Source organism: Phaethon aethereus (assembly GCF_964289735.1).
Source record: "Phaethon aethereus genome assembly, chromosome: 8".
NCBI classification, from domain to species: Eukaryota; Metazoa; Chordata; class Aves; order Phaethontiformes; family Phaethontidae; genus Phaethon; species Phaethon aethereus.
The window spans coordinates 33390394-33412168 of NC_138584.1; the positions used below are offsets into that span (position 1 = coordinate 33390394).

General features: G+C 43.0%; 2 protein-coding genes across 3 annotated transcripts in view; both read left to right on the plus strand.

Annotated features, from left to right (window-relative positions):
• Positions 1 to 13703, plus strand: part of DNAJC6 (DnaJ heat shock protein family (Hsp40) member C6) — a gene marked incomplete at its 3' end in the record, with an annotated part of 38519 nt that extends 24816 nt beyond the window's left edge. The window contains exons 9-19 of one of the 2 annotated variants that reach the window (XM_082002965.1): positions 548 to 627; positions 808 to 1001; positions 1096 to 1176; positions 2051 to 2497; positions 5772 to 5924; positions 7269 to 7337; positions 8108 to 8242; positions 9740 to 10000; positions 10360 to 10505; positions 12530 to 12706; positions 13602 to 13703. In XM_082002965.1, the coding sequence (XP_081859091.1) occupies positions 548 to 627; positions 808 to 1001; positions 1096 to 1176; positions 2051 to 2497; positions 5772 to 5924; positions 7269 to 7337; positions 8108 to 8242; positions 9740 to 10000; positions 10360 to 10505; positions 12530 to 12706; positions 13602 to 13703 (1845 nt within the window). The remainder of the gene's footprint in view (positions 1 to 547; positions 628 to 807; positions 1002 to 1095; positions 1177 to 2050; positions 2498 to 5771; positions 5925 to 7268; positions 7338 to 8107; positions 8243 to 9739; positions 10001 to 10359; positions 10506 to 12529; positions 12707 to 13601) is intronic. The other variant, XM_082002966.1, reaches the window with a different exon arrangement.
• A 3922-nt stretch (positions 13704 to 17625) lies between these two features.
• LEPROT (leptin receptor overlapping transcript) lies at positions 17626 to 20254 on the plus strand (the record flags this gene model as incomplete). The annotated part of the gene is made up of 4 exons (XM_082003087.1): positions 17626 to 17641; positions 17837 to 17912; positions 18733 to 18919; positions 20138 to 20254. 4 exons carry the CDS (start codon positions 17626 to 17628, stop codon positions 20252 to 20254), a joined length of 396 nt encoding a protein of 131 aa, XP_081859213.1.
• Between the last annotated feature and the right edge of the window lie 1521 nt (positions 20255 to 21775).

Here is a 21775-nt window from a genome sequence, read left to right on the forward strand (position 1 = left end):
TTAATGTGAGATCTTGATAGTTTTCCTGATGATATGTTTGAACTCTTAATATTCAAGCTGCAGAGTGACCAACGAATGTTTTTCTCCTCTTAATTTGTTCTTGGTGCTATTTGCTGTACAGATGACATCTTACTGAATCCTCTGCTGCAAGTGAAATGGTCGTATATTTTCCTGGGGTACAAACCTGTTGCTCCAATGTATTCGGTGGCAACAGATACCCGTTTCATTTAACTGCTAAATTGTCAAGTAGATCGAAGAAATAAAGACAAGCAGGGAAAGAAGCCGTATTCCTGAACACTGTGAAGGCACTCTGCTGTATGGAGGCAGCAGCAGCAGGGGTTAAGGCAGATGGAAATATTTGGGTTTGAGAAGGAAAAGCTCTGCTTTCTTTACAATAAGCAGAATGAATTAGCTTATATAGCAGTTATGATTAGTCTATATAGTAACTGGTAGTAAGGTAGACTTAACTAACTGTCTACATGTTACAACAAATATTTTAATTTCATGAATTTAAGCACTTGTTCAGTCTGGTGCTCTGTTTTTTCAGATGACCAACACACAAATATTCCAAATTCAATTTCATACTGGATTCATAGCCCTGGGAACAACCACACTAAAATTCACCAAGTGAGTATTTTAAGCTGAATATTAATCAAACCTGAAGCATAAAAGCCTTATGAAGACTGAAGGAGAATATTCACAGATGAAATGTGAAAAGTCTGTGTCCATGCATATATCGGAAGACTTTATATAGCTTTGCAGAAATAGCCTTTCCTTTTTAACTGTACAACTCTCGTCCCCATTTAGGCCTGAACTGGACGCCTGTGACTCTCCAGACAAATATCCTCAGCTCTTTCATGTTATACTGGAGATAGAAATACAGTCTGCTGACAGACAAACCGAATTAACTCCCCCATGGGAGAACTTCACGACAAAAGACATCAATCCAACCATTCTTTTCTCCTCTCATCAGGAGCATCAGGACACTCTTGCTTTGGCAGGTAAGAGCTGCATAGATTTATTCAATTTACATACTTACCTGCATGCTGAACTTCGTTTTGCTTGATTTTATTTATTTGGTGCTCTGTGCGGCAGGCAGAGGTCCCACTGATTCACCCCAGGATAACATAAGAAATGTTGGACAGAGTGCATTCTTCTCATCTCTCAGCTGGCAAGGTATGCAGACTTGGTCTTCAAAGTAAAATCTGCTTTGAACACAATAAACAACTTTTTTTCCCCCTCCCTGGAGCACAGAGTCGGGCTGAAGGATCTGATCGTAACATGTCTTTCCCATTAGATCACGATGTATTGCTGGTCCCACCCTTATGTTGCAATGGAGTGGGAATTTATTTCCTGCGACGTCCTCTTCAAACGTAGCCTGCTTGTGCCGTACATGACAATTATTGACATAGGTCTGGTGTAAAGCTTTGCCTGAGGCCTCCTTGACGCTAAAACCAAATTTAAGCTGCTTTTTTCCTAATGTTACACGTTCTATATAGTGCTACGAGAATGTAGCACCGAGAGTGTTTGTCTGAGAGGCTGTTTAATAATGCTGAACGCCTTGAAAATCTCACAGCACTGCTGAATGCAGTGTTCCTCCTCTGGCATCAGTGCCATGTTCGGTAGGAAGCTGGTGTAAAAGATCCTCGTGGGCACAGCTAGGAGGGTGGTTTCTGTCACTACTCCTTTACCACGAGCCTAATTTTTCCTGGATTTTGAGGCATGCTTGGAGATCATCCTGCATGCTTGGTCCTGACCCAGAAACTCATTCAGTTTGTATCTGTGGGCGTTGCACTTGCTGGCTCTTCAGGCTTGAGGAGAGTCACTTAACCTCCGTCTCTGTTTCCTGATCAATAAAGCTGTCTCCTTACAATACAGACCAGCAAAGACTTGAACTTAATCTTTGCAAAGGACTCTTACTTTAAAATCTAGTAAAATGCTGCTGTGGTATTCTCAGCAGCTTTTTGTTCTGCTTGTAAGCTGATTTTTATGGGACCTTTGTGATGACAAAACTAACAGCTACCTAATTTTATTTTTAATCATCATTTAGATCAGAAATCTGACAAAAGTAGCTCTCACCCCACCTCAGAGGATCGAGCAGCGTTGGTGCATGAGGAAAGCGAACAGTCAGATGACGAACTCTTGTCCCTTTCCAGTCAGCACAGTAATGCCAGCGGTGACAAGCCTCATGGGACACCAAAACACAGCAAAAAGCAGCAAGAGCCTCCGGTACCACCTCCGCCTGAAGACGTGGACCTGCTGGGCCTGGATGGTAGCCCTATGAGCAAGAGTTTTCCCTCACAGCCTACTGCTGCCCCCTCTAACTCAGACTTGCTGAATGATTTGTTTGGGGTTGGCGGGCCAAGTTCCCAGAGTCAAAGCGGACAGCCCGCTGCTGAGGAGGTCTTCCATGTGGGGGGACCCGGATCTGTGCAGTCAACTCCTCGACGTTCCGCAGCTTCGGCATCCCCATCCCCGTCCCCAAGGGTAGGAGAAGGTAATAGTGGCTATGCTTAGTGCGTGACTTGGGGCACATGCTTTGAGAAGCCTACTTGGGTGATCTGCTTAGACTGTTGGATTCCTCTTGGGTAGACTCCTTTCAATTAAGAGCTGCGAGGGATCCCAAGGGGCTAGCCAGCTCCTCTGCTCTGAGACAGGAGTTGGTGCATCTTCACAATCAAGAACACAAACCAGATTATCTAGTTTGTTCCCTAAAGTCTCTACTGGAGCTCACCCAAGTGTTTGGCTGGTTCCTTATGTTGACAGCCTCTGGACATCATCAGTTTTGGTCTTACTATGTGTCCAGTAATGCATATAAGGAGAATATGTATTAATTTTTTTTTTTTAAAAGAAGCCTCTTAGGTTTTGGGTAGAACCATAGCAGGTTGAATTTAATTTCTCTTTTAACTTTGAACAACAGTTCAGAGCTATGATACCAATCCTGGACTATGAAATATTGCTACACAGTTCTGCTGTTTCTGATCTTTCTACAGACAAGATAGGCAATATGAGAAGGTCTCTTGTTTCTTCAAAGACATACTGAGATCAGGCTGGCAGGAGGAGCGGTTGAACAGATATTAGGAAGAGGGATCTTTTGGAGGCTTAAGTGAACAGAGTGAAAATCCTTTGTGAGTGAACAGCCCAATACAAGTTGCTCAGGTTCACTGAGGGCCTCTGGAATAGACAGTCAGTTTTGCCAAAGGCAAAATGCAAAAAAAGTGGCCCAGTCTGACAGCAGGTCCCTATGCTCCACACTAAGCTTCACAGCCTCCCCATGTTTGGTTTGGCCTAATCCTTTATGTTGCAGTTTAAGAGCTGACGTTGTCAACATGTACCTGATTCAAAGAGCACAGTATGCTTACTTAGCTTTTTCTCAGCAACTAATAACTTAAAGCATTTGCGACGCCTGCCAACTTTCTTGTACAGAAACAGTATTTTTTCATTTTGTTAAGGAGGCGCAGGCTTGGCTGATGCTGGGGCTGACACTGGTAGCACCTACCACAGGATGGCCATGCAGCCGATTTCTGAATATTCTTCCTGAGTCCTCCTTTCTCAGACAGAATAAAAAAACTGAGAGCTTGGGGAGGTTTGTCCACTAGTACGCCCAAAGACCAGATTTGCCTATAGTGTTTTTCAAAGTGAAAGGGATAGGAGCAGTTATAATCTCCCTGTACCGAGACTTGTGAAGTGAGGGATGAGGAGACTGAGGACTGGACACAGGAGAGGGGAGACGAATACAGGTTTCAGCAGAAGAAATTGGGACACTTGTCTATGGAGAACAACATCCACTTGCTGTGGCTGTTGTATGCTCGGTGTGAGAGCTTTCGCCCGGGCGTGGGAAGGTTGTGCAGACACCCACCTCACAAGGCAGAGGTGCAGCAACAGTGTCAGGAAAAGATTTCTGGGTGTTATTGTTGAGCAGCGTAACAACAGGAGTTGTACGTGCTGCTTTGCAGAGGCCAGATTGGTGCTTGAAGAGGGGAGGGAAGGTGTTGCACAGATAAACTGTCCCAAGCCAGGAAAGCAAGAATAAGAGCCTGCGAGATAAGTGAAAACTAGTAATTTATGGAGTATCCTAAACAATGAGTAACGTAAGTAATGAGTAGCATCACTAACACAATGCATAGTGTCTCAGGTTCGTATCTTTCTTACAGTAGTATACATTGCATCTCTGTTCAAGATGCTCTTTACCTTAAAATTGCTGGCAAATAAGAATTTGAGTGACTTTACAGGCTTTCTTTTTTTGGTTGGTGTGGTGGGTTGACCTTGGCCAGACACCACGTACCCACCAAAGCTGCTCTATTACTCCGCTTCTCAGCTGGACAGTGGAGAGAAAGTGTAACGGGAAGCTTGTGGGTTGAGATAAGGACAGGGAGAGATCACTCAGCAATTACTGTCCTGGGCAAAACAGAATTGACTTGGGGAAAATTAATTTAACTTATTACCAATCAAATCAGAGCAGGATAATGAGAAATAAAACCAAATCTTGAAAACACCCTCCCCCTTGCCTGGGTCCCCCTTGGGTGCCGTCCTTCAGGAACAGGCTGCTCCAGCCTGGCCCCCGCGGGGTCCCAGGTCCTCCAGGTCCTGCCAGCAAACCTGCTCCAGCCGGGGCTCCTCTCTCTCCCCACGGGGCCACAGGCCCTGCCGGGAGCCGGCCCCAGCGTGGGCTGCCCGCGGGGTCACGGCCTCCTTCAGGCATCCCCCTGCCCCGGCGTGGGGCCCTCCCCGGGTGCGGGTGCAGATCTGCTCCCCGTGGAGCTCCATGGCCGCAGGGCACAGCCGGCCTCCCCGGGGGCTGCCGGGGACCCTCTGCTCCGGCGCCTGGAGCCGTCCTGCCCCTCCTGCTCTGGGCTGGGGGCTGCGGGGCTGCTGCTCTCGCATACCCTCACTCCTCTCTCCGGCTGCAAATGCCATGTGCTGGGTTTTTTTTTTTCCCCTTTTTAAATATATTACCCCAGCGGCGCTGCCGCCTTTGCTGATGGGCTCGGCCTTGGCCGGCGACGGGTCCGTCTCGGAGCCGGCTGGCGTTGGCTCTGTCAGACACAGGGGAAGCTTCTGGCAGCTTCTCCCAGAAGCCGCCCCTGCAGCCCCCCACTACCAAACCCTTGCCAAGCAAACCCAATACAGTTGGGTTTGAGGGTTTTTTACATGAAAAAGTAGGCTAAACATTGCCTGCTTGACAGTAGGCTAAACAAATTGATCGGAAATGGAGTTTGAGAATGAACTGGATTTTTGTAACAAGTGATGCTATGTAGGAAAGATACCAGTTATTTTCTAAAGCTCTAAAAGACAGTCCTTTTACCCTCAGTTATACTCGACATGTACAACCTTTGACAGCTTAGAATCATCTTGGACTCCGTTCAGCTCTTGAGCAGAAGCAGGAATTGTGCCAGGGTGCTAACGCCAAGCTCCAGGCTGTCCCTCACCATCCATTTATGTATTGGCAGTATGTGCAAGTTGAAACTTCATCTGAAGTGTCTAAGTATCCAAATACCCGCTTCGGCTGCTCCTAAATTCAGCCCCTCTCTTTGGAAAAGACAAGACGGGATCAACAACTGTGTTGCCATGGCCAAGTCATGTGGCTCTTATGTGCCCTAGCATTTGGCTAGGGTACTGGTCCTTGCTGGTTGCTCTCCCACAGTTGCATGCTGTCTCCTGTCTGGTATCTGCAGGTATTAGGTTTTCTTCTCCACACACCAGCGTCTTTTCCCTGAAGCACATTCATTGCACAAGTTAATGATTTAGTTTTCTCAAACATGTTTTTACAGCAACTGCCTTTGATCCGTTTGGAAGTAGCCCTAAGCAAACTGGTCCAGACCTCCTGGGTTCCTTTCTTGGTTCATCAGCTGTCCCTGGTGATCCTTTCCTTCAAGCAACAAGAAGTCCTTCACCAACCGTGCACAGCGATCCTTTTCACATGGGTAAGAAAGTGAGGCTCTTCTAGTGTATTTAAGTAAACGTGAAATGCTGCTTTTAAATAACGATGGAGCTGTTAAGTACAGGCTGATGCTTACCGTGAAATGACTCTAAACCACAGAAACCCCACTAAACAGGAAAGAGCTTTTTGTCTCTAGACTTAAAGCATATTCATAATTTGAAGTGTGGTAGGATGAGACTTGTTTTGCTCAAGTCTTATGCTTAATTAGTAAGCTATTTATATACATGAAAAAAGACACCATGAAGAATGTCTGCCTTCATATTCCTGTGGTTATGAGGTCTCGTTTGAACCAAACTACCATTAATTGAGCTAAATAGAGCATGGCATATTAAGCCTGCTAGAGAAAATACACGTCCTTTGGTGATTTTAGTCACAGGCATCTGCTTTCTTTAGATCTGATAGTAATCCTGGCCAAATTCACAGTTGAATTTGACTTGTATTTGAAGAGAAGGAATTTTTTATTCTTTATCGGACTTTTTTCTTCTTTTACTTTGTTTGCAATGTCCCTTAGTTGTCCCATTCTCCCTCTGTGCCAAAATTTAATGTTGTAACCTTCTCTGAAACACATTCAGATACGAATTCATATGCGTCTGATCATCAAACACACGTCCCTTGCGTGCAACAGTCTCGCTGGAAAGCCCAAATGACAAAGGAGGGAACTAGTGTGCTGCTGGCACTGCTCGCACCCTTGCTTTGCCAAACTCGGGTATTGGATATTAACTCTGTGACTAAGACGGTTGGGTCACGCTTGGAGCTGGCTGCACTAATGAGAGGAATTTAAATAGTATCACAGCATGATGAGGTATTATATTGCAGCGCTAGTGTCTACGGATAATGAACTGCTGGCAGGGTGAACTGCGTAGATGCACAAGCTTTATTTGATACAGGGTTAAAGGAAGGACTGTGTGTGTTCTTTCTGCTTTACATCTGTGTGGGCTGTTTTGCTGCATTTGTTTTCTCCGTCTTTGCCTTTTGCATGTAGAATATTTCCTTGGGTTGAGCTGTATTCAGAAATACAAAACCCCGTGTGTTATTCTGGTGGTAAGGCTTTCATAAATAAGTATATAAAGCCTCTGACCAAAGCCACCATAAAATGAACACTGTAAATCTGCGTCCTTCCCCACTTACCTCTGTATAGTATAAGATCAGAAATCAATGTTAAATTTGTAATGCCCATCATGGGGGAGAAGTTAATTTCTAATTAGCAAAAGGTAGGTTGACACAATACTATCTCTCCTGCTGCTTGCCCCCTACTCTTCCTAGACTCTGGATTATGTTGGTTTTGCTCTACTAGTTTGAGATATTTATATGTAATCATTCTGCTTAGCTTCTAGCACACCAACAGTTTCCATACAACCAGATGTTTCCGGTGGTTGGGACTGGCCCAACAAACCAGGTATGTATCATAAAAATTCATGACACTTAATAAAAAACCCTTAAGGAGTCCTGAGAGAGGAGAAGCAGATGGAAGATGCTACCAATGACTGTAGAGAAGTCATTTCTGCTCTTTCTGCTGCTTAGCACTTTGACTAATACAACAAAACTTAAATCAGGATTTTAATTATTCTCATCTCAATGGCAGCAGCTATGGTGCTTGTTGTCTTGGTCTCCCAGTCATCCAAGCGAGGATCTGGCTAAAGACTGCCAAATCTTTCTGTTAAAAAATCTGGGTTTCGTTCCTTGAGAAACCAGGTCCTGCAGTGGGACAGATTCTCTGTGAGGATGTATATAGTTGTGTTTCATTCCAGTGTAGAGCCAAGAGAAGGACCTGGGAAGTGCTATGCGTTCCTGAGATGCCACTAAACAACAGCATGATTCTTTCTAATCTTGGGACAGTATGTATGTCCTACCAGAAGTTGCTTCCTGAAGGCTTCTAGTTCTTAAAATACATCCATTTTCATAATTACTCTGTCACCGCAGACAGTCTAGGGAAAATTTTTGTTGCTGAGCCTAATTGTGAGTGGGTGTGCAACTAGTCTGGGCCAACGCTGAGCTGAGACTGCTTAGGAACCTGACAATAGTACACTTAATTGTAACGGCAGTCTTCTAACATCATGTGGCTAAGCACTGGGTAAAAGCTGCACTCATGTAAAATAGGGATAAAAACTGAGTTATTTTTTTCTTTTATCTTTCTTTTTTCTTCTTTTTTTTCCCCCTCCCTTTAAGGTGGCCTAGGTGTGGGAAGTAAGTCAGCTGCCACCAGTCCTACAGGATCCCTCCATAGCACTCCCACTCATCAGCCTAAACCCCAGACACTGGATCCATTTGCTGATCTGGGGACTCTTGGAGCAAGTTTAGCAGGTTTGCATCCTTTATTAAAAAAAAAAAAATTACCAGCTCTGTTTTAGAGAAAGAGGATGAACAGCCTGGTATGTGACAAAGAGCTCTATGGGTCCTCTCAGCCTACCTGCATGCCAGTGCTGCTTTCAAGCTTTCCCTTCTGCCTGATTCTCTGTAAGCTCTCACAAATCTCTGCTTTTACTGATACGTGAGCAAAAAAAATGCTAGGACCTTGATAGGCTATATGGATTTCAAAGCGTAACCTCTATCTCCTAAGACTAAACACCCTTAGTCTCTGGCTAAGGATGCTCTGCGTGTAACTCGGACTGGAGAACTGTTGCTACAGACCTGGGAGCAGTGCCTTGGAGAGGAGACTTTGGCTCTTCAAAGCCACTGGGGTCCTTGTGGAATGGTTTCCTTCTAGACTTCGCTCATTTTTTTCCTTTGTGAGGAAACCTGTGGAACCTCACCAGTCTGCCTCTAATTTGCAGTATTATCTAAAGGGGAGTCTGAACCCATTTTCATTTGCACCTGGCTACAAAGGACTGTTTATTGACTGCTTAGACAAGTATTTTCTCCTTGTTTTACCTCAGAAAACAATCAGCAAACCCTCTACCCCAGTGTTAAAAAGGCAGTTCTGACAAATTATTTAAGTTTTCCTTAAAACCCAGCATGTTGGCTTCTCTGACTCTGGTAAATAGATTTTTCTTCCCTTTGTCATGGCCCTCAGCTCCTTGCAAGCCATTGTGGTTTTATCTGATGTTTGTTTTCTCCTTTGCGTCAGTACCAGCATGGTTCTGGAATTAGGTTTCCCAGTTCCCTCTGCTGGATCACAAGCTGCTCTGCAGGAGCAAAATAAAAAGTATGCCAAGGCCCATGTCAGAGCCATCGAGGTGCTTTTAAAACATGTATTCTGTAGCAAAGTTCTGGCGTTTAAAAACAAATGACTTGGTATCCACAGGATATGTAACCACACTTCTGTTGTTCATTACTAAGTCAAAAGCACTTGATCCTGTTTCCATGACACGTTTCAGAGCTCAAAGTTGAGTGTGGGTGTTAGTCTCAAATAATAAAACATTAACACCATGAACCTTCCACCACAAACTAAGCCAGAGGAGCATCCCCTAAAGTAATAAGGTGCTGGAACACACAAGTCCGTGGGATAGTATTACATCAGCACAGCATAAGGAGATACTATTTCAACATACATCAACTTGGCATTGCCGCCATAACACACAGCAGCTGTGGTTCCCAGTTAGCTGCGCGTAGCTTTCCCTGCGTTTCCCCAATGAGTCCCTATTCCAGTTGCTGTGCAGCCTTCAAAGGCAGGTGCTGTCTTTCAAGTGGCTTACAGAGCAGCGACAGGAAAATGGAAGGGCTTTGCTTGATGTTGCAAAAATAAGTGGCAGAGCTGAAAATAGAAGCCAGCTGCCTGGGAGGTTTTGTTTAGGTTCCCTTTTTGGAAGGCAAGTCAGTATTCTGTTGGCTCACCATCACTCCTTTCCCCCTACTCTGCAGGTGGCCCTTCGTTTGCCAGTAAACCGACCACGCCGACAGGCATGGGTGGAGGATTCCCCCCCTCGCCGCAGAAACCCTCTCCCCAGCCCATGGGCGGCAGCGGTTGGCAGCAAGGAGCTGGCTATGGCTGGCAGCAGGCACAACCCAAAGCCCAGCCAAGCATGCCTCATGCCTCTCCCCAGAACAAGCCCAATTACAACGTGAGTTTCTCAGCAATGCCGGGAGCACAGAACGAACGTGGAAAAGGACCAGCTAACGTTGGTAAGCTTTTCAGAGTTCAGCATCCAAAAGGCTGGCTCCTTCTAATATTGTTTAATGCTCAAACGCCTTCTAAGCAAGGAAGTCATGCTGATCATTTGATGATATATAAAGTTCAACACTAGTTGTCCTGTCCTAGACTCTAGAGTGTGCTGATATTTAGGAAATCCTGTATTCCAAATTGGCTTCAAGAATAATAATTCAAAAGTAACATTAACCTATACCTCTTCTGTGAGAACCTGCACACTCGTTAGCACTGGGAGATTGTTACAGTGATAAGCGTGGTGGGTGGCTTGGGTAGAAAAGCAGTGTTAAATCAACCTGTATTGTGATAACAACTTCAAATCTTTTTGTTTTTCAAGATTCAAAACCAAAAGTGTCTGCAGATTTCGAGGATCTATTATCCGGTCAAGGTTTTAATGCTCACAAGGACAAGAAGGGTCCCAAAACAATAGCTGAGATGAGAAAAGAAGAAATGGCTAAGGAGATGGACCCTGAAAAACTGAAAGTAAGCAACATTCTTGTTTATGGTCTTACAGTCATTCAACACGTCTTTTGTTTTCCTCAGGCAGCGTTTCAAGCAGCCGCCAGCATCTGAAAGGTGGAGGGGGCAATAAGCCACCAGCCATCCTGCATGCGAGGCAGCTGAGCAAATCTTTCAGATCATTTAGCGCCGGAAGCTATCCTCCCGCTTTAGCACTTCCTTTAGCGTCCAGCCTCCACAGCATTGCTGGATCCCAAGGACCACGTGCTATCTCTCGTGCTTGGCTCCCATAAAGAAGGTGTCTAAACTTCGTAGCATCATAAACTGCTGTGCTTCCCATTTGCATGCCAGACAGCAATGAGCTAGCGTGACCAGAAAGGCAGTCATAATCTGAAGGTGTTGGGGAATATCTGGGAAGAATTTTCGCTATCTCTCATTCTGATGCGACAGTACTTAGTGGTAAGCTTGTAAAAACTCTGTTCTGAAAGAGCTTCTTACAAATAAATCAGATAAAAGAGCAGTGACCATCTCTGCCAGTCCTTTTGCCAATGCCAGGTTTTGGTGGAATGAGGGATGCTCTCCCCATGATGAGATTGCCTTGGTGCAGAAAGTGCGAACTTCCTGCTATTTGTTCATATAGCAAATTCTCGTGCCTTCCCTGGAGATGCAAACATCCTTTGGAATAGATTTAAAACTCCAAGTTTACATTTCTGTCCTAAACCAGACTGTGACAAACAGTGGCTTGCTCAGTGTTACTGTCAGGGCTGCTGGTCTTCCACATCATTCCAGCCCTGATTAGCAGGCACAACTAATTGAACTAATCCTCTGTCTCATTAATCTTGCCTGTTTTGGAATTCTCTCATCTCTCCTCAATAAATTGGCAAACTGCAGATTTATTATGAAGGGAAGGGAATTCAGTCTGTCCTGCTCTACATTTGAAATATGAAACCACGAATTATAATTACAGAAGGATACAGAACTGAGAGGAAAAGCCCAAGCAAAAGCCAAGCAAACTTCTAGAAAACATAATGAGTTAATTTAGAAAAAAATGGTTTTTTTTAGTCTTGTGGAAAGGTTTTCACCATGGTTGCTGGTGCTTTCCTTAGGTTAACGGGAGCATCAGCCACTTGTAACCAAGACGGACAGCTGTCAGGCTATCAAGTGGGCGGTAGTTTTCCCAATTCATAAGCTGTACAACTTCAGCAATTCATGTGGTACTACTTAATGTGTGCAACATTTTCCCTCCAGCAGGCTGCCGAATCACTGACGCACCCAGCTGATTCTCCCTTCCCAAAACACTTCCCTTTGCTCTGATGCATTTTATTTCATTGAGTCACTTCAGCCTGGAACTGTTCAATCTATTTACGCTTTGTTTTTCATGTTTACTTCCCTTTCCTCCTCCCCTTCGCCAGCCTAAGGAAGGGGGAACCTTCTTAAGGTAGGCTAAGATGGCAACCACTAAGGGGTGCTACCTCATCTAGGAAAGTGGACTACCTATTGCTGTATTTGACTCCTGGATTGGAGGAAGCAAATAGGCACACGGGGAGAATGAGGCTTCTGACTTAGACCTTAAACAGATTTGTATTGAAGCAAACCTTCAACATAGGATAATTTGGATTGGAAGGTACCTTTAGAGATCATCTAGTCCAACCCCCCTACATGAGTCTTTAGAAGACTTGCACAAAAGATACACATCCACAGGAGAGTTCTAGTCAAGTTTACTTTAGGTGTGCAATTAAGCTTGCTAAAGAGCCACACAGTTAAACATTTAATTTATCTTTTGACTATTCCATCTAATGACTGTTCATAAGTGTTACCAACACAGTATTTTTAGCAGGAGTGTTGCTCAAGGTGTGTCTTAACTTTCAAGGAGTGATACAAAAATTAATGACAAAGTAAAGACTGACAAATATCTTCCAAAGGTTTTCTAAAGCTTGGAAAGAAATGTAAGATCCTCCTTGGAGTCATTGCTATTCAAATGAAGAAACTTTTTCCTACTGTGATATCTAATGTAAGGCATAAATTGAGACCTGCATTCTTCTCTCCAGGTCCTTGAATGGATTGAAGGGAAGGAGAGAAATATAAGAGCGCTGCTGTCCACAATGCATACTGTCTTATGGGCAGGGGAGACCAAGTGGAAACCTGTTAGTATGGCAGATCTTGTCACCCCAGAGCAAGTGAAGAAGGTCTACCGGCGGGCAGTCCTTGTTGTTCATCCTGACAAGGTAAGGTTTTCCTAGTTTCACATTGCTCAGGAATTGTGATTGTTCTCTTAATTATAAAGTGTTGAATGTGGTTGCTTAATTTATTGGTGCCAACAGCTTTGTAGACAGTAGTAGTTCAAGATTTTTGCCAGTTTTTGAAAGGTGGGAACTCTAACCACTCCCAGCCCCAAGGCTGTGCTTGGTACACGCTGCTCCAAGCAATAGAGATTCAGACCTTCAGCTTTTGTCACCCTTACTTTGACTCTAAGCCATACTGGTGGTGAACAACAGTCCAGAATATTGTGCCTACTAAAGGAGATGAGGGAGCAATAAAGGCATATGAATGGACAGGTGTCTTAAAATCAAACTTCTAAAATAGAAGAACCAGGTTATCTGATTCTCCAACTTGTAGCTTGTGGTTCTGCTGCTTACGCTTGCCAACCAGAGTGCAGTGACACCATCTGGGAAATGGTGAGGCTTCCACTTTCAAGGAAATGAAGGCCCTGAGAGTTTCAGGGCAGTGAGCAAGACTTGAGACACTGTGGGCTGCCCAGAGGCTTGCAGGAATACTGCTTTTATCAAGGAACTGCATCAGGTGGCAGCTCTTTCCCTTCAGTGCAGGTAAAATGCCTCTTGCAAAGTCTAGATTAAATTTTTTTGCCCTTGGGACTGTAGTGCTTTATCACACTTGAGGGGGTTATCAGCTCTGAAGAGCAAAAGAGCTGAAGAGCCAAGAAACTCTTAAGCTGTAAACAAGGTAAGCAGCCCTCAACGGTAGCTTATTCTTGTCAAAGAAAAAGTGAAAACCATTCATGGAAAGTGAACGATAACTGCTTGAGAATTTAGCTGCTCGAATGTCAACTTTTTGTAGTCTGATTCGGTAGATTTGATATCACTCTTTCTGTTTTTATTCCAGGCTACTGGGCAGCCATATGAACAATATGCAAAGATGATATTTATGGAGCTAAATGATGCCTGGTCAGAATTTGAAAACCAAGGACAAAAACCCTTGTATTAGGTACTTTCTCAGTCTCCACTACAGACCTGTGCTAGTGCTTATATAGTCTCTTGTCACAAATGTCACAGATCAACCAAACTCTGGCTGGAAATTCAGAAGTTTCAGAAAACTAAGAGCCTAATACTTATCATGAAGAACAAGAGAAAGGTTTCCTTATACTTGTATCAAGAATCCTGAGCTCGGAGGAACTCTAGCCACTTGGCTTGCTATATGAGAGCCACGGGGTTACAGTTTCTTGCAACTTTCATATTTTTCTTTGGATTCAAGTGGGGCGAGAGAGAAAACGTTCTGGGAAAAGGTGGAATTGTTCAGTCTCCGACACAGTGTAGCTGGTGAATTTCCTACTTTTTTTGTGATATGGCAACACTTCAGTTGAGTTCAGTAACTGGTGGTGAAGCCCAAACTTTGACGTACTTTCTTCCTAGGTTTGGATTGAACTTTATCAAATTTAAGTGCTCGGACGTGGCTTAGGCACATTTCTAACAGTCACCATTTGCTGCTTAATTGCTCATATAGTATTGTATGCCTGAACACAGACAAAGCTGAATCCTGGGTTAGATCAATGCGGCAGCTCACTGCTACTTTACGCATTAATACCGTACTTCACCTCACAGTCCAGCAGTGAAATGTGCAGAAGAAATTCCCCAACATTATGGAGCAAGTGTCTTTTAAAGCAAACAACAAGTAATTGATGTTAAACAGCACCTTGTTGGTTAGTTAAACAGCAGTTCTGGGGGAATAGGGAACTGGGAGGAAGGGTGAATCCACATTTGTAAAAGTGAAGAATGAGCATGTACTGCATTTCCCATCAAGTTCCCATCAATAGCTTCAAACCATCAAACAAAAGAAATATCAACAAACTAAAACTCTGCTGCAAAGTTTCAGAAACTTCCCAGTCTTTAGGTAACACTTCCCCTCCTGAGGATTCAGAAGATTTTTTCCAGCCCACTTGTATCACCTCTATGCCTTTATCAGCTCCAGAGCACTTGGCAAAGGCTCTTGGCAGAATGCAACCTGTGCAATTTCACTTTTCAGACCATGGTGTACAAGCTGTCATGTAGTCATTTGTGGACCAGGTCTGATTTTTGAGGTAATTACAGTGCAAATTGATTATCTTAAAAGCTTATATTGGACCAAAGCAATAATAACACAACGAAGTATCTTTGATGCTAAAGCTGAAGCATCTTTAGTTAAAAAGCAAATTATGCTCTTCACCCCAAATTCTGGCATTCTCCTTTGTAGAATAACTAAAACTAGCCATTTATTTACCAACATGTTGTATCTGTATTTGAGCTTTGAAAGGGCAGGTAAATTCAGAAGATGGGCAGAGAATCATTTGTATTTACTGCTTAAGGAACAGGTTGTTATCTGATGCGAGTCTGGTGGTTTTTAAAGACAATCCACTTGTTGCTGCACTTATATTTTCAAGTGGCAAAACTTTTACTGCAAAGACGGTGTGTCAAAGTACATTGCTTTCTGTATAAAAGTCATCCTTTTGTTGTATTGGTCCATTATTTACTACTATTACTTCAAAATGTGAAACCAACACATAGGTCTCCTTTTATATAAAAGACCTTGAGATAATAGTAACAAACTGGATGTTATTTATTAATGTTTTGATCCAGTATGTGCTTGTCTTATTTAAAGAGATAACTGGAATGTGAATCATGTTCCTGTGATTTGTTGGTTTATTGTTTCTCATTCACATTTGTAGATATTGTGACCTATGCCTATATAATAAAAAGGATCTCATTACTATAATGTACTTTTTTAATAATGAAAACTACATTAGCTTTGTATCAACTCCGTCATGGCACATAACTCTGGATACTCATATCTTCACAAAATACAAATCCATCATTAAACTTTCTCTACCAGAAGAAACCACCCTACTTAACCTTTGATTACTTCCATCCCTAATGTTTTTATGGATGCATGAAAGTATTAGGACATATGTATATCAAAATAATTAACTAAAAAAAATTTTCTTGTCATATCTGGTAGTGACAGAGGTTATCAATGTTCAGGTTTACTGTTTGACTAAATTATTGTAATTTTTGTAAATAGAGTATATACTCAATGAAATTGTGACTGGTCTAAAACATTTGTATATACATTAAAGAGCTCAAATGAACATATTCGGGTATCTTTTGTGCTTGTGGGGAAAAAAAATCTACCTTGCTTTAAACACAGTTCAGGGTAACTTCTCTGCAAATGCTGGAGAAAAATCCATGCACATTAAATGGAAACTCCTTTTGTCTACACAGTCTTACATGTATGTCTAACACCTCTGTTGCTCTAGTGTAGGGTTGGGCAAGACCCGTGTGGTACACGTAAAGGTAACCATAAACTACTTTCTGGAGAGAAATACTTGTTTTTCCTGAACTTTTATTTCCTCAAAAGCAAACGAGCTACATGAAGCCGCCGGTTGCCATTACTGCGAGTAGATTATAAGAACAGTAAGGGCTTAATTTAGACAGCATTTGCAAGGGGAGAAGACGCAGCCTTTCATGCTTAAGAGAAAAACCCTTCAACCCAGCTGAAACAGAGATGGTAACTAAACTTGCTTCTACCTTTTGATTGTTTAGACAAGTCAAATCAGGTGTGTGTGTGTATATATATTTATTGTAGATATGAAGCCATTTACATTAGCAGTTGCTGTACCAAGATGTAAGCTTGTATTAAAACTCCGAGGGCTTTTTTGCTTGTTGATGGCAGCCAAAGGATTTACAGTATGGGAGGGTACAGTGAAAGGGTCTCCATATCGTTTTCTGTTTGCATGCCTCGAAATAAGCCCAGAAATGTTGAGCTTGGTTGCTGCTCGCAAATGGCGACGAGGCCACAAGCTTAACATCACCCCCCAGCTGACACGATACGGGTGGTGTGCCTCGGCCAGTATCAATATGGCCTCTTAATGTGGGTGCTAATGCCATGTGGTAGTTCACAGGTTGGCATTCCAGGTGGTTTTCCCAAATTAAGACATTCTGGAGACAATTTGCCACTTCCTATTCTTATGCTACTACGCTTCAGAGACCTGTGGCCAAGCAAGTCAGCAAGCATAGCACCTAACAAAATTTTCCCTTGAAGCATTTAGCTACTTAAGCCTGCTGATTTAATTAGGCAGCCTTCTCGGCTCTAAATTATTTACAATTAATAAGGAAATTGGGAAAAAAAAATCTGTATCACAGAAGACCTGAAATGAGAAGAAGAGCTGAGAGGCAAAGGTGGGAGATACCTAAAGAAAACCTCCCCCGGGAGGTGTATCCACATGGCTATGCAAAATCTCCCTCAAAAAGGCCGTTCTTGGGTCAAAAATGGCATCCAAAAAACGAAAGCTTGCAAAATACTGCACTAAAATAAAGATGTGTCCTTCTTGGTGCAGATTAGCAGAAGTGTAGGGCCCTGTCAAGGGTGGATGATCCAGAGCCTGCGAAGGCACCATATGAAACGAGCAGGTGGCTGGGCCCATTTTTGGGGGTGAACACTTGGGTTTCAAGCAGCAGCCTCCAAAATGGCAGTGACTGATGGGAGGGGCGCCTTTAAAACTGTGTTTATGTATTTAAATCGTGCCCGTGCACACATCTATACATCTGTTTACACATATATACACCTTACACATACATAGATGTGTCTCTTTGGGGTATATGCATTGAACACCGGCCCCATGGCCTGGCTGGAGGCAGCGAAACACCGCCCCGTAACCATGGCGACGCGAGGCTCCTGGCCCAAGCGCTTCCCCACAGCGAGACGCCGCCTGCGCCTTAAAGGGCGCAGCGCTCCCGTTCACGGGAATCACCTCGTTAGGTGACGCGGGCCCTTTAAAGCGGCCGCTCACGTGATGCAGGAGGAGGCGGGGTAAAGCGGCCGGTAGGCGGAAGTCGCTCGCCGCCACCTCAGCTCGCCGTCGGTCAGAGCGCCGAACATGGCGGGCATCAAAGGTACCGAGCGTTGCCAGCGGGGAGCGGCTCGGAGCTGCCGTTTGGCCAAGGCCGTCACCTTCTGAGAGAGCAGAGTGACCGGGTTGCGCTTCCACTTCCCGGGCATCGCGTCAGCGGGGGCGGGAGTCGCGGGGAGGGATAACCGGTAACCGGTGAGGCGGGAACCACCTCACCACCTGCCTTGTGCCGTTGCAGCTCTCGTGGCGCTGTCCTTCAGCGGAGCCATCGGCCTGACGTTTCTCATGCTGGGCTGCGCCCTGGAGTACTACGGGTGAGCGGGCTGCCTTCCTTTCCAAAACTTCCCCTTCTTAATACCTGTTAATTGAGGTGTTAATCGTATTTAATCGAGCTGTTTGGCTTTAGTTATCTTCCAGCAGTTGCCGACTTTCTGGCTCTTGGCACATGGTAGTTCGTTGTGATTAAATAACTGCCTTCTTAGCCAGTACTTGCATTTCCCTTAAAAAAATGACTGAAAACAGCTCTACGCTTCCTCAGGAAAAGCGGTGCCATCTTGCTGAACGGTCATTTTTAACCTCGCACAATTCTTTTCCCTTACTTCCCTGTTTCTTTAAACAACCCTCCTACCACAAGACTCCACCCAGGTTGTCTATCACACTTAAAAATCCGGGTGAAGCTAATAAGAGCTCTCGCCCAGAGCTGAGCGTGCAAGGGTGTGCCTTCACCATCAGCTTGTTTATACTCCAGGATCCCTCTAATTTGGGAAAGTTCTTGGTTCCCATCCCGCTTGCATGCGTTTCCTGTTCCCTGCGTGGTGATGGTCGTTTTTGTGAGATGGTGGTATGAGTTGAACCAGTAAGGTGATGCAAATTTAAATGAATTAACGTTTGGTTGTGTGAGAGAGTGGATTTTGCTTTACGTGAGGCTGTATGAGTGCTTGTGCCAGTAAGCAGGGCAAAACGAGGTGGGATTGCCCCTTTGGGTGAAAGCTTGTGGTTAAATCATGTAATCCACTTTTCAAAACATAAGGTAGGATTACAGCTATTGCAATTACTTCTTCTAAACAGAAGATACTTTTTCCTGAAGCATCCACCTAAACTGATTGCGTATTTCCTTTTCTCCCCCCTCCCCAGTGTATACTGGCCTTTGTTTGTCTTAATATTTTACTTCATCTGCCCCATTCCCCACTTCATTGCAAAAAGAGTAAGTGATGACAGTGATGCAGCCAGCAGTGCCTGCAGGGAATTGGCATATTTCTTCACAACTGGAATTGTTGTTTCTGCCTTTGGATTTCCTATAATCCTTGCACGGGTTGAAGCGGTAAGTTCTGCTTGCGAATTTTTATTGTAAGATACCAGTTACTGAGTATAATTAAGTACACTGTTGCTGCTTGTAAATCCCATCTTTAATTTCATTGCTGTGACATTTCTAGATTCTGATGAAAATAATCATTCTGCTGAAATTTCATCTGTCAGTGCTGCTTTTTTGGCCTGAACAAAGGACTTGCATTAGTAAAAACTTTTTAGCTGGTTTTTTTCCAGATTTGTTTTGTTCCAGCACAAGATGATATCTCTTCCTACATCTCATGCCTCTGTGTCTCATCAACTTTTGCACTGCTTCTTGCGCCACCTTCCTTATTTTTATCTCAGAATGTCTGCTTTCTCCATATAGGATGCTGAAAACTTGGTGACTGGAGTGCATTATCAGTTAAAAGATAAAAGGCCAAACTTCCAGAGCTGCCCTTCTGGTTTTCAAAGCATTTCCCAAGCTTGTGCTTTACCCCTCAAAGTCTGAGGAAATTCTGCTAGCTTGTTTTCTCTTTGCTTTCTGAACTGCTCTTCAGTGGTGAGATTTTTGTCATGTTTGTTTTGCAAGGCAAAGAACCCTGTCTACCCAATGGCATTTTTGTGTTGCGTTGTTTTTCCCCTTCAGTCTTTCAGTTTTGCTTAAAACTTGTGTGCTTAGTTAAAATTTGTAATGCACAATTTCCCTGACACTGCATTTGTGTTTTTGTGGACCTGACAATAGGCAGGACCAGAAGTGACCACGAGGGGGGAGTCTCATTCATAGCTATATCTTTTAAACTGTCACTTACTTGAGTAGATTTAGTCGGGCAGATAGCTAAAGAGAGTTTTTTGCCTTTAAGACCACATACTGTTTTCCATGCTTGTTACTGGCATTTATTTGAAAGGCCAAATTTTTTTTTGTTGTTGCATAGCAATTAAAGGAGAGCATTAGTTTCACCATTTTTTTTTCTGTGACTTAGGTATATTTTAGTGACTTCTATGGCAAGGTAATTAGCTTGTTCTAAAACATAGCATTATTAGCTTGTCTTGTTGAAGTGCTGTATTAGTAATATGAGTGGTTGCTAATTAAATAATTAGTCACATAAATTAAATTATTGTTTGTCTTTTTCCTTTATGCTTTTAGCACCTTTCTGTAGTATATTGTTTAGTTTAACTAATGTGTATAAATAACTGGCCTGAACCTATCTTATAAGAACTGCTTTTTTGATTGTTTAATTTCCTTGCATTTCAGATCAAATGGGGAGCCTGTGGTCTGGTGCTGGCTGGCAATGCAGTCATTTTCCTTACTATTTTAGGCTTTTTTCTTGTGTTTGGTAGAGGAGATGATTTTAGCTGGGAACAGTGGTAGGACATCGCTCTGATGCTGGTAATATTTTACAGCATGTATCACCATATGTATACTCTGTGTGTGTATATGTGTATATATTATAACATGTGTGTGTGCACGCCGAGATGTACGTATGTGCTTATGCACGTAGTTTTATATTATCAGATCATAACATGCTTTTTTAAAAGGCATTTTGGCTAAAGGGAATAGGCCCTTGTGACAGCTGTCTTAATGTACTCAGTAAAAGCTGGAATCACGGTTGCAAATTTGTCCCAAAATAAGTTTACAAAACATAAGCTGTTTTACTAATTTTTTCACTATGTGTGCATTAACTTTTGTTTTAATCACAGTCATATTATTGATACATGTGATATTGGTCAGCATGCCTGTTGGGTTTTTTAGCCACATATAGTTAATAGGCCAATATAAAGATTATCCTACTTGGTATTATTCAACTTGACCGATCTTTCTGCTTTGATTAGGGATGAATGAATACTTGCTTTTCATTTGAGTAACTGTAATTTTAGTGTTTTTTCTTGATTACATAAAAAGCAGCATAGGTTATGCCAACTCCTTTACTGCCTAATGAAGGAGAAAGAAAATAACCCTGGTTAAAAATCCTTCCTTCCACTTACGGTGTTCACTTATAAAATAATTCCCTGCCCAAGATACTCAGGCTTTGTCCCTGTTCAGCTTAACTGTGGATGTATTTTGGGAATAATATACTTTAATGCTTCTCTAATGCTTAGAGCTGACATTACTTCTCTTATGAAGGTTCACAAAAGAAGAAACTACGCCCAGGACTCTTACAATCACAATGTTGTATACAACTCTGTATTCTTATGTGTGAACTGCCTGAATTGCCAAGAAGTGAGTGATCTGCTGGGTAGGACTTGTTATCTCCTCAGTTCTAATTGCTTTGAAAACGTACTTAATAACTACTTTTTTTGTCTGTAAGAAGAGATTGTTATATTAAAACTATATTTTTAAATGTCATTATCCTACTAAACATTCACATAATCGCACTTATAAAAGTAAACTTTATTACTGTTTTGACTTGCAAACTATGGAGGCATGTAGTTCCGTAAACACGCATTCTGATACAACCCTAACTCTAGAAGATGTTCCAGTAATCTGCAAACAGGTAAAGGAAGAGACACCTTAGTTTATTCTTTAATAGAAAAATGGACATAAGGAGGTTTCTGCTCTATGAAGTCAGAACCTGTAATTCCTGCATAGGGTATGTTTTACTATTTCAAGTTCTTTAGACTAGCAGATTGCAAATGAGTATCTTATAGCTGTGTGTGTTAGTTCACAGCTGACTGCTATCGCCCTGTGTAGCTATGAGGGACATTGTATAAGTAGACTCCACCCTACAAGATGTGGCAGCTTCATCAAGGCAGTGCTTTTTGCCCTCTAAGTTGTATGGAATTACTTCCACTGCTCTCCAAACTCTCTCAATACTCGTGTACTGCAAAATGGTGTCCTGTGGATTGCTGTGCAGAGCAAAGGTTCAAAAATTAATGAATGTTACATGAACGG